Source organism: Temnothorax longispinosus, chromosome 7, assembly GCF_030848805.1.
Source record: "Temnothorax longispinosus isolate EJ_2023e chromosome 7, Tlon_JGU_v1, whole genome shotgun sequence".
NCBI lineage: Eukaryota > Metazoa > Arthropoda > Insecta > Hymenoptera > Formicidae > Temnothorax > Temnothorax longispinosus.
This window is the reverse complement of record NC_092364.1, coordinates 1,251,374-1,264,289: the sequence shown is the minus strand read 5'-3', so window position 1 is coordinate 1,264,289 and position 12,916 is coordinate 1,251,374. Positions and strand designations below refer to the sequence as shown.

At 45.2% G+C, this 12,916-nt stretch overlaps 1 protein-coding gene across 19 annotated transcripts in view; it reads left to right on the top strand.

Moving 5' to 3' along the window:
* Cap (Cbl-associated protein) overlaps positions 1–12,916 on the top strand; it is a 74,659-nt gene that overhangs the window by 12,836 nt on the left and 48,907 nt on the right. For 18 of the 19 annotated variants that reach the window (XM_071783749.1, XM_071783740.1, XM_071783747.1 and 15 more), the window contains exons 2-4: positions 12,260–12,411; positions 12,537–12,613; positions 12,705–12,767. In XM_071783749.1, coding sequence (XP_071639850.1) covers positions 12,260–12,411; positions 12,537–12,613; positions 12,705–12,767 — 292 coding nt within the window. Of the gene's footprint in view, positions 1–11,351; positions 11,641–12,259; positions 12,412–12,536; positions 12,614–12,704; positions 12,768–12,916 lie in introns of those variants that run through there. The other variant, XM_071783741.1, reaches the window with a different exon arrangement.

The window sequence follows — 12,916 nt, the reverse complement described above, 5'->3', positions numbered from 1 at the left end:
GCACCAACGTTTGCTCCGTGCATACGCGCGCACACACCTTGGAAAAAAATATTGATCGAGGCCGCATTCTTCGAAGCAAGGCCATCCGTAAAAGCTTCATTCGCTTATTGTGTTCCTGAGTACTTCTCCCTGCAGCAGGCTCGCGCGCCATGTAACGTCAATGCGGCCGTAATGCGGCTCAAAGGGCGTAACGGGTTGTAGACGAGGCAGAAAACGCAGAGATATGAATGAGAATAAATAAAATAGAGTATACAGAAATATATATATATTAAAAAACAGAATAGGGACGCCTTTCACGAGAGAGATTGTCACGCCGAGCTCTTTATCTAAATGCGACTGATTGTGGAGCTAATCGAGCGAACAAAGACTTTTGCCTGGCGCGGTGCACTGAACCCGGAGACAGTATTCATATTGTTAATAAAAACATGCTTTCGCGGCCGTGCCTTTATAAATAGCTCTCCGTCATGAAAGTCCGCCTCTTAAGAGTTCGCCGCTCGATAACGTCAATATTCGGTGCAGCGGCTGGCGGCGCGGCGCGGCGGCGGTCTCCTTCGACGCTCCGCTCAGCGTCGCGTGTCCGCCCGGCATTATTACCCGGACGAATTGATCTTTACCCGCTCCAACAACCGCCATTATCCCCGAAGGCCCTTGCAACCCCCTCTGCCTCGAGATAATACCGCGCGGGAAGCCGGGAAGATGAGGCGAGCGCGGCGTCCTGTGCGAGGCCTCCGCGTTTTCGCATGTCGGCGGCAACGACGTCAAGTGAAAGTCACGTATACCTCCTGATTGCGGTCTTGTTCGGACCTCCCGCGCCGCCGCCGCCGCCACGCCAAATCTCTAATTGCGTTACGCAATGTATGCAGACATCCATTAGAAGCGCGAGTTACGTCAAAGTGTAGCGCGATTCTCGGTTTGCAGGGAGAAAACGTCGCTGTGCGACGCTTTCAAGCCTGCCGGATTTTTTTTTTTTTTTTACGGGATTTCGATAATCTTGTCAGAAGAGAGGTATTTGTCAATCGCCGGATAACGATAAAGTAAGAAAAGACGATGAGAGCGATTCGGGATGACGCCTTATCCTCCGCGCAACAACTTCGCGTAGCTTTTAATGTCCAAAGTTGCGACAGCTTCGAAAATGTTGCGACACATCGATGTTTATCGACAGCCCGGGAAGCCGCAGGCTAAAGCGAGTTTTGAATCACCGTGGAACTATGGGCGCGTGTATCAGAAAACTCGGGAGAGATGACGGGCGGTATTTGAACTCTGACCACCCAGGTTGGAGTCCGAGCTGTTATCCGCTACACCAGAGGTTCTCAAATTGCGGGATCTGCCCCGAAGGGCAGTGTTCTTTTTTTTCCAGAAAGGGATTTAGAAACGTGGAGAGTCGCGCGTATTCGATCGAAAGGAGCTTCGCGACTAAATCGTTAATCTCGAGTGGTCGATGGGTTTCTTATACACTTTGCATATCAGACCGTGTATCTGTATTTATCGTCGCCAAGTAGGATTCTGCCACAGTCTGACTTCTTTTTGCGAACGTTCAGTACACTGGTGGCTGACGTCGCAGATGATTCAAATAGGCTTCTGTGCAAACGGACGGGAGTATAAGACACGAGAAGCGCGCAAGAAACTCGGATAGTAACCAACGCCTCTCGGTTTACGATTTATGTCGTAACAGGAGCGGCGATTGTGGCTAATTAATTCCAGATTTGCAATCTGGAGCCTGATACTGTCCGAAAACACGCGCGGCTGTTACAGACCGAGTCCTCTCGGAGATGTCTCGATTGTGCTCCGTTTTTATACATAACATTTTGTCTATGAGACGTAATGTTTGATAAACTAAAATTAATATAATTACAGAACAATATCACCATTATTGGAAAAAAAAATCATAATAATGCAAAGAGTATCATCCTCGGAAGGTTCCATCTTAATTCCGTCTAATAATGCTCAGTAAAATGAAGATACTACACGTGTCATCATTTGCTTCTCGATATAAATGTCACGAAGGAAATTAAGTCGTCGTCGGCAAGATTCCGATGAAGACGTGTCCGGCATCGGCGTGAGCGCTCGTTATTCTTGCCGTCTTGCCGGGATCCAAAAGGCTAAGGCCAACTAGCTACGTCCATTAACATTGACCTACGGCGCATAAAAAATCGCGTCTGTCGCACATCGCGGCGCACCCATGTGCCGAATAGCGCGAATCGCCTTATTTCGCATGCACCTGATATCGTTGACCCGAAATCTTCGCGGTCTATCTTAACGTTACGCGCGTTATATGCATGTGCAGGAGAAGGGGCCTCTCTTACGTGGAATTTGCAAGCGCTTGTCTCGCGATTAGGAGTCGCGAATTGTTATCTGCATAACGATCTCTCGATCGAGGCCGCGTCGCGAGGCGTGCGTTCCACGATATCGAATGAATATATACGCAATCGTATATATAATACATACACCGAACGATAACCAACGCGTAAAGTATCACGCGCGTGTACGTGAATAAGTGGAACGCGAGCCTGCACGCTCGCCTTCCACACGCACGTGCGACGTGTAACGGAAATGTAAGAAGGCCTCGTGCAAGGGACCGCGGTCGTATTATGTGTCGCCCAAGAAAAAAAAAATAGGCGTCTCGTTTCACATAATTGTCCGGTAGAAAGCTAGGTAGCTCCAAAGTCAAACGATTGATACATCAACGGAACGCTTGGGAAACGACGGTCTTGTATTCAAAGGCGAATTTTAAGATAAATTCAAAGACTTGGATTTTTTTCTCTCGGAGAAGATATCGCAATATCTTATACCGAGTTTTTTAGTAATAATAATTTTGTTGTATTAACAGTAAGCCTGTCAGTAACGCAATTTGAATTATTTACGACGGGGATGCGTGTCGGACGCGCGCATGTGTTGCGTCCGTGCGTGATGACGCGGGATTACGCCGAGTCGGGCTCGACACGGAGGGAAGATGAGGAGCCTTGGGGAGCGTGTGGGATGGACCAAGATCAAGACGAGAGGTGCGAGAAAGAGAGAAAGAGACAGACGAGGTGATGCGAGCCGGCAAGAGTGCGAGGCAGAGAGTATACGAGACCGCGTCGAGATCCCGATTCTAATATTGTCCTAGGCATCGGTCGCGGTCTACCTCGCTCAGTGAACCGGCCAGATTCGGCGCCATCGGCCACGAAATACACGCGGCTTGGTTGCGACTATTTCATTTTTTCATCCCGACGGAAAAGCGACTCGCGCGTTCACGTGCATAGTGTCGCGATACCGTTTCACTCGTAGATAAGAAGAGGTATGCGATTGTGCGCGCGACGGTAAACGAGCGTCGCGACGCTGCGACAAGAGCGAAATCGGACCGCTGGTGACGCGGCGCGGGGAAAGCTCGCCGGAAAATCAATCGAGTAAAACGAGTCCACGGGAAAATACGGGAGGAAACACGCGGTGAGTGGTGGGCGAGTAAAGTGCGCAAAGGTCCGCTTGCTACGAGATCGAACTCGCAATCTCCTTTGACGATCTTTTGAGAGATAGAGAAACAGAGCGACAGAGATATCACGAAAAGTAAAATTGAACATGTTAAAATGACATGTTATAAGTCGAAAATACGTAGATGTCTCGAGAACCGAGACATAATATTAAATAATGAGTTTCTGGCCGATTTGGTGTCGATTGTTCTTCATTAAAATGTCAAAACATTAGTGCTCTTGTCATAAGCGATATCGTTAACATGCTATTAAAAATAGTTAAAAAATCACATCGAATTATCTATGAAGATTCATTAGATATTAAAATAATTACAATCAAGATATTGATCAAATTTCCGTTCAAAACGGTTATTAGAAACCGTTTAAGATCGGCTATGCTGTTATTGAACATGTATAATTTTACATCACGATTTAACATCTTCACTGATAACAGTGTCCCATTTTTAAGCACACGTCATCGGCAAATGAAGCGGACGAAAGCTTTTAGGTATAAAGGAAAATATCGCGTCTTCATTTCTCTTATATTCTCTTTCCCATTAATACTCGAGTCGTACTCTTTCACACTTCCTATACTTAGAATGAAAGCACGCATTGAGAGAACAGGAGGAACAAAAAAGAATAAAAATGTAGAAAGTGCGTAGTCAGAAGGAACAGACCAATATCTAGAAATTTACATAACTGGCCAAAGTTTACGTTTTTCGTTTAAAAATTCATGCTTTGAATATGTTCTTAAATTCTGAAATGTTGTAAATTACATCGCTATTAAGGAGATACGCGAATTTTCCCGGATAGTGCAGTGTTTTATCGGTAAACACGCTCTCCGCAATATCGAAATTTTGCATCTCTTTTGCTGCTTCAATCATATTTTCATCCCGTTTTTCATCTTCTCGTCTCGACTAATTTTTATTCACTCAGCTGTTCGCTTTATGCTGAAGGAAATTTTTTAACATCGCCAAAAGGACGGACCATACTCTCGCTTTGTAAAGCGCAGTGAATTTACGTCGGCTAAAAACGGTAGCGCGATCGATCGCAAGCCGAGTTGCGGAGTGCGAGTCACTATTGTGAGAGGTTATTATCGGGCGACTTGCAGGTGACATCGATAGGATCGGCTTGACCCAGCATTGGGAACGATCGATCTTTTCGATGTAAATTAAAGATGATCTTTTAAAACGCAAAATCGAAAATACTACCGAAGATAACCGACGAGCTCGTGAAAAGTAAATTTTCAGTAGTGTTTTTATCTCACCCCGAATACTTGTTTTATACAAATTTTATGAAAATGTTTCACTTTACTATCGCAGGGCAAATGCGAGATACCCGAAATGTTCGAGAGAAACTTGAGACGCGTCGGCCAGCGTGGCTATTTTGAATTCGGAAAGCTTCGTGCAAGCTCATCGATCGAAGGTCACCGGGTGGCGGTATCGAGAAGCGAACGTCAAAGAACTTGATGACCGCAAAATATGCTTTCATTGAAATTATAACCAGCGGGCGAAAGCCACGCGGCTCGACCGAGCTGTATTTTTAAACGAAGTTACCTCACCGACGCGTTTTCGCTTTCGCGCTAACGATTTCCGACACGTGAATGCGTTCACGAGCGTTGAGAATCGTGCGAAGCTGAGCCGTCAAGAGTAGGCTTATGCCATTATTCATCAACGTGTGTTAAAACATTCGTGATTAAGGCTGTATCTTCGGACAAGACGCAAGAGTGATTTAACGCGATGTGAGCCGCGATACGTAACGCAATAATAAATCACGGTGGCAGATCGGAAAATTGGGTGTAGAAATTAATTAGAGACTTAGCCCAGCCTACGACATAATCCGCGGCTATTAGGGCCGGCCGAACGCAGGGTCGGTTACCGATACGAATATTTCATCGCGACTAATCCGCCGTTATATTCTGGTCTGCGCAGGAGTTTGGATTTTAATTTATTGCATGCAGAGACGAAAAGGAATTTCTTGTTCACGTTATTTATAAATAATTAAAATCATATTTTTGTAATAAATTACCGTAAAGAGTAAGTTGTTTTCTTTCATACTTGCTTGTGTGAAATACGTAGAAATGATCGAAAAACCAAGTTTCTATCTCTCATAAAATTTTACCTTCACCTTGCTCTCAACAAGAAGCCTGCACATCGATAAGATTTCTCTCTCTCTCTCTCTCTTTTTCTCTCTCTCTCTCTCTCTCTCTCTCTCTTTCTTTTCTAAACGATATAAATAATCGAGGGTCGTGCAATGCCAGTCACATGGCGTCGTTGATTTCTTGAGTGCGCGCCAAGCACTCGACGCGAGTTTGAACGAACTGAATTGATTCCATAAATAAAGAGGACACTGTCTAATGAAAAGATTGAAGTATGGGTCTTTGTCACTCCTTGTTGAGGAATGAATATCCTGCTTATCGCGCGGAAATATATCCGTCGCGCGAGAATACGTCAAATGATGCCGATACACGCTTCGTTCCCGTTGTTGCGTCGTCCTTACTCTCAGCTCGTCAATTACGACCCAGGCGACATCGACAACGGAATGCGCAGCGGGTTAATATCCGTTGTCAAGCTGCCGAGAACACGGGCGTCTGGTTTGTGTGACGCTGATAATTCGAGGGGGCGTCGACGCAGCCCTCGTCGCCTTCGTCATCTCGCGATCACAGGAGTTAGTCGACTTTTACGCGGGATTGACGAACGTGCGGCACGGAATTTTTGGCCGATAAATTCGTTGACGCTCCATAGTTCGAGTAAGAATTCGTCGTAGGGCGGAAAACAGGCGCATCAGGTGAATGACAGCATTCTCGCAGCGTGATAGGGAATGGCGCGTGTGGGGGTGGGTGAGATATTCCGTCAAAAATTTCTGCTTTTTTCAGAATGCGCAAACAGAATAGCAGAGTTTTCTCTTTCAAAGGGAAGGGTGGAGAATTGGGATTTGTTTCTAACAGCGGGTTTGCGTGAAGTCAATAAAAAAACCAAGTTAAATACTAAGTTAATTGCCTGACTTTTTAGTTTTTCGTTCCTTTGAACGAGATAAGTAAATTTAATTCGCTACGTTTGCTATTATCTTTTATTCTTTTTACATCCTCCAGGACTGTTATTGTTCCATTAGCTACACGTGTGCCGATGTGAATTTTTCTTGAAAAACTATTCGGCGCGCCGAATATAAAATGTTTTCGACGTTATATTTTGGTTCATAGTTTTTTTTTATCATTTTTATAAGACACTTTATTGAACGTTTTAAGCGAGCGGCGAATATGCATGCGATATCGATGGCGCGCATCGAGTGGATTTCGCGGCTGGAATATTGGATATTGCATAAATACCCGCGAAACGTGACTATCCAAACCAAATTTATATGGATATTTACACAGAATGCCAATATTACCGTAATGGATCATACATTGCGATCGGCACTATTAAAAATACACGATGCGACAAACGTACTTCGTGCGAAATGTATCGAGGTATTATCGAATTCGAACAGATTGCACGAATCTTTCTGGAAAAATATCCTACAGAGATGTATCCTGGAAAGATTCTGAAATTTAAATATAAATTCAATTCGAGATTTGCCTCAAAGAACGGATGTCTTATTAAATTTGAAACAAAAAGTAGAAATCTAAAAAAATGATTCAAAATTGAGATCTGCGATAAAAATCTGCAAAACCGACCGATTCATCGTCTCGCGTACAATTACCGTTTTAAAGGCTAGAGGTTGCGAGGGATGTCAAACGGACAAGCGAACGCCAGTCAAACAACGATGACGCCGACGTTTATATCGCGATCTGTTTTTCCTGCCCCCGGGCGCAGTGAGTTTAATTGCTTTCCTCCAGTCTGCCTTCTAATTAAGCCTTCAACCTTCCTTAGTCGAAGCGAGGAACTAGCCGAATGCATAATGCATTTCAGGGGACCGACGTCGGTCCTTTCTTCCTGTCTCCTTTGAATGCCACACCACGATTTGCCTCCGTCCCTCTCGTTTCCCCGCGAGTCCCGCTCGGCTAATGGTCGAAGTTCGTCGTCGTTGTCGTCGTTCCGACGTAGTGCATCTTCGATTGAATTATAATTAATGCGCGCGCCTCGCTTATGAGACTAACAACCGCGGGAGAAACTTGCGTCGCGAACTGTTTCCAGAGATACAAGTGATCAATTAAAGGGTAATAACTCATAATTTATTTGTGTGCAGTTTTCTTTCTGCAGCTCTCGGATGCATCTTACTCCAAAGTTGCGCGGTAATTAATATACGGCTTTCTTCTCGTTAACAAATTTGTCTCGTCGTGGGGTGACTAAAACGAGCTATATAGAGAAACGAGGAGAAATTTCTGCTCCTCTGATATTTCGTGAAAGCGCGAAGATTGGATTATAAATTAATGCGAAATTCATATATTACGACACTTTTATTTAATTACGAAATTTTAACTACTTCGCTGTTCATACTTTTAAAATAATTGAGCGCTGAGTCGTGACCAAAATGAATTGGATATTATGGTCGAAATCAATAAATTGTGACTTTACATATATATCTTGCAATATATTTGTACATATATGCGTTTGTATGTGTATAATATCATTTATAAATTACTGTTATCTTGCACGAATGCTGCGTATCGTGGTGGGTGTTCCCAGATTTATCGCCTGGGCGGCGTGACCGCGATCAACAGCTAAATTACAATTTAGTGTCTGTCTCGAGCGGCCACATTTCACTTCGCGATACAGCCTTCGCGGAAACAGATTTCGAAACGAGATATATTGAAAGATCCTGACGTATACGCTTTCTTAGAGCGAGATACACCGAGACGACGCATTCAGCTCACGTGGCGACGAAAGTGTCGACTACCTGGAAATCTCTTCGACTTGTTACGTGTTTCTTATGCATACGCAATTCGCGGCTAGAGAGTCTAGCTCTTCTTTTCCGCGTAAATACCGTAAATATCGACGTGTAAATGCCCAGGTGGAGTCGCAAGAGTTCCGCGTTAAATGGACCATGAAATATTTCGCTCAATTCAATCCCCTCCTCTTACTTCATAATTACTTCGTCCGTATATCAAGCGAGGCGATTTAACATTCGAATTTGGAAACTCCGGAGCAGGATTGGTAACTTCTCCCCGTGGAATTTATACAGCCATGCGTCACACGTGCAGCCGAGTCTTAGGAAATGCCATCGTGGCGCGGGAAAAATTTTATTTTGTGATAAATGCGTAACTCGAGCACCCGCTCGCGCGCGCCCGGCATTTTGCAATTTCCCATTTCCATCCCGCCGAGATCCACCGAGATGTCGTAACTTATATCTGCCGGCAAGTTTTTCCGCGGAAAGCGCGGAAGTTTGCACTCGTCGTCGACGAGTGCATTATGCATATACCCGCGTATTGTTGTGCGGTGTGCCCGTTCCCCGTAACCGATCGTTACGTACGTGCGATTGGTTGAGGTTTCACGTCTTATTCGGTAGCGGAAACTCTACGGTACCTAGAATGGAACAGACCGCTAACGATCCTCGACGAACGGTAATTTCTTGGTTTCGACGATGTCTTTTGTACGTAACGGGCCGCCTTGTTGCGCGATAATCACATAATGACTCGAATTGGCTTCGTCAATTAAAGCTGACACGAGGTCGACGACGTTCCCTACATTCTTCGCTTGGTAAACGATCGCAAAAGGGGGTCGAGAAAATTTATTTGTCACAACACTTTCTTTAGGTACGAATAAATTCGCGAGATGCAGTTTAATTAATATTAAAGCGATGTCGCAAAGCCGTTGGCTCGATAGACGGAAGTGGTTTTCGTCACCGTTAGGTTCGTTTTGTTCTCATAGTTACGCAAAGATAGCGTAACGGTCGGGAAATACGCGCAAAAAATGCGGGATCCGCGGTTTCACCGTTCGAGGTTCGAGCATCGGCATCGAACGCGCTCCCGGGAATATTCAATTTTTCGGTCTGCCGCGTCGCATGATTGCCGCGTGAATCCTCCGCGAGAGAGATATAAATCGCCTCGGAGAAGCGCCGATACAATATTGTATAATCAAATACGAAACACTCCCGACAGGTTTTCGAGTTTGATAAGAGTTACCGAGGCGCCTGTGTACGGCGAAGCGAAAATTGCTCTTGACGTGGAAAAATCGAACTTGAACTGTCAATGGGAAATAATCTGCGCTCCTTCTTTCTTTTACCTTTCTTGAGTTGCACAAATTACGACTGCAAACAAATTAAACGTCAGAAGAGTTAAAATTTGTTTCTTAATCTTCTAAAGATGGCCTTCCTCTTTTTTTTCGCTCAAAATTGCCCAGGTTTCTCAATTCTCAATTCTCAAATGGGCGCGTCCGGTATTATTCGCGCGATTGTGGAACGAATTATACGAGCGTTTTAGCAAAGTGTGCGAACACCCGCCGGCGGGTTCGGCAGCCCTCTGCGATCGCTTATTATCCGGCTGATACCCCGCGGAGAGTTGGTCACGATGATCCTCGACCGGTCCTGCATCATATCTTGTCCGATTTTTCCCTCGCTTTCCATCGCCGCGTTCTCGCCTCTGGATGCTATTATCCCGCGTTGCCCGAAAGCAATTTTCTCCGTCGCTTTCTCCAATCGCTTTTGCCGGCCTCCCTCCGGCTCGCCGCACGACGTTTAAAGGGTCGTTAAAATCGGACGAAACTTGTGTGGCACTTGAGCGTAAAATGAGTATCTCAAAAGTACCGTGGCCGAGATAGAAGGTAGATTTATCAATGTTATCAAAAGTGAAATTATATCGAAATCAGTGTCTTTTTTTTTAAATTTATGCGTTCCGTGTGAAGGAGGCGTCAATTAATTTCAAATGCATGGATAATTGTCCATTAAAAGTTGGTTTATTTATACGCGGAATCTATTTACGCGGAGTTTAGAACGATACGTTGTCGCAAACATCTCGGAAAGTTGTTTAGTCGCGGAAGTGACTCGCGTTAGTTGGTAATGAAGCAGAGTGTCCCAAGTTTTGTCGATGCGCCTGGGAAGTCGTGCGTCTCGCATAGTTAAAAGTTTGAAAGACTTACGCGCAAAGCGTGACATTCTGTCGAGTAGTTCAACGCTCGTCCGCCCGTTTCACATCGAGCGTATTTTCGCGGCCGCTCGCTCGCTCGCCTCGTCGATAATTTAGTTACCTGTCTTCTATCTGTCGCGCAATAATTTTCTTCGCAATGAATATTAAAGCGCGAAAGTTTATTTCATTCTATTAATGCGACTTAAGCAAAACGTTATCTTTCTTCATCTGCTGTTTCCAACAATCTTCACGCGCCGTAAAAAAAACGAAATAAAATCAAAATAACGCGTCGATTGATACATTTCTAATCGAGTTAATGCGAGAAACAATGCGGTCTGGCCGGAAGCCAAGTTCACGTTGCGTAAACAAAATCGTGTTCGTTCGTACGGGAAATCGGGTCGGCGTATATCTCATTGTTGCAGCCACCTCCTTTGTCCCTCTCGAAATCCAAACAGCATCACGGGGAAGGTCAGCCGGAAAACTTCCCCTGTTGTTCCGCTGTAGCCGAAAAGTCTGGCGCCGGTGTGACGGCGGTCCGACGACGTGGATGCATCCCGTTCACAGAGACCAGCGTCAGTACTCTTTCGCCTCCGGCGCGTTGTACACCGTCCACCCTTCTAGTCGGGTCGTTCTAGTCATCATCTCGCGATCGAGAGTTATTCTCGAATTCATCTCGTCCGCGAGATACTTAATTCTCATTTCGCGAAATCCACGGCGATCGCGCTAGCCCAACGGGCGGCGATTTGCGACTTTTCCGTATTTTCGTCTGACGTTACACGTGTAACTCGCTGCGATGAATCACACGCGTCAATTCACACGAGTCAAAGGAAACGATTTAAAACGTAGAATGCTTTGATTAATTCAGCAGATAGGAGGAATTCTCGTACGTAGCTTTAGAACTTTTCCAATAGATAGAAAAGCAAAAGCAGATTACGAAGTAAGTGAACGACGGCCACACACGCGCCGTTTGTTTCGTAGACGGAATAAAAGGGGTTGAACGTTTCAAAGCTCACAAGGTTCGACGATAAAAAGTTTCTGCGGCGGCCAAGAAGCGAGATCGGGACAAGTCTTCTTGACTGGCTACTTTCACGTTTCGCGGTAACGTTTTGTCAACTACGGGGGTATCGAGCGAGGGAGCTCCTCGGGATGTTGAAGTTCCGAGTCGCATCCGGCCAACGGAAATGCGACGGCACGGTGAGAATCTTAAGCGTCTGGGACTCTCTTAAATCTCAACTCGACGCGCGGACATCGCCGGTAGAAAGTTAATGTTTCCAGATTTATCTTAAGAGATTCTATATGAGTTGTAAGTTCAATTCCGTCAACGGCGTCAACAGAAAGTTCATTCATCCACGACAAGACGCGATTTCTTTCCGGTTCCATCCAGTCCGCCACTTTCGAGATATAAGCAAAATGTTCTTGCTGTAAAAAAGTTAATGATCTTAAACGGTACGAATATAAATCTGCATGTCCGAATATTTATATCTGTCCTGATTATTCTGCGGCATTTATTTATTCGCAAAATATCGACTTCTGAATGACGACAATATTTTATCGCGTTTCGATCCGTCGTGACGGTAATTTGTCCTCGCTTCGCCTGTACGACCGCTTTCAGGCAGCGTCGCGTGTCGACGTCTGGGAAGTTGCCTGCCTCTAGGCGCGACGAGGGACCGCAGTGGTTCTCAATCACCTTACTGGTTTGATAACTCGCTCCGCGATTCACGATGCAATGAAATTGCTCGCGTTGGTTCGCGTTAAATGATGCTAGGTATATAACGTCGCCAAATTTTTTGACCGCACGTACCGCTGGTTTTAGGTGAATCCGGGAAGCAAGGCGGCTCAGCAGGGGGTGAGAGAGGGTGATCTGATCAGTAACATTAACGGAAGGAGCACTCGAGATCTGACCAACAGCGAGGCGCACGCTTTGCTACGTAATTCTGGGGAACAGTTGAAACTCGGTCTCAACCAGTAAGTGATCGAGACATTGAGATCTTTTTTTTGTAGTAACAAAAATAACAAGGCAAAGTTTTAATTGTTCTAACGTACTTCGACCGGAAATTTTATTTTCGTTTTTCTGTTCTTTTTTGTCGCAGAGAAAATATCGGTTCACCAAAGAGGAGGATCTACAGAAGCAGTCTGCAGGAGAACACCACTACTGAAACTCAGAACAGTACGTATTCGCCGCGAAAACCGTTCGATCAGTCCCTCAGTTCGCTTATGAAACGGGAACTAATCGTAATTCTGTCATTTGTGTGCCGCAGAGATCACCACAAGGACCACAACGACAACGCGCACACGTCCGGAGACGGAGAGGAATGTTGCCAGTAAGTCCGCCGTTTCCTTATACAAATATCGATTTTCGCGTGAATTTCGATGGTGATGGGGGGCACCGGCTTTTAACATAATTGAAAATTGTATTTACGTTTGAAACGATTTACAAAAAAGAAAAAAATTCTCGGTACAAATGCGCATC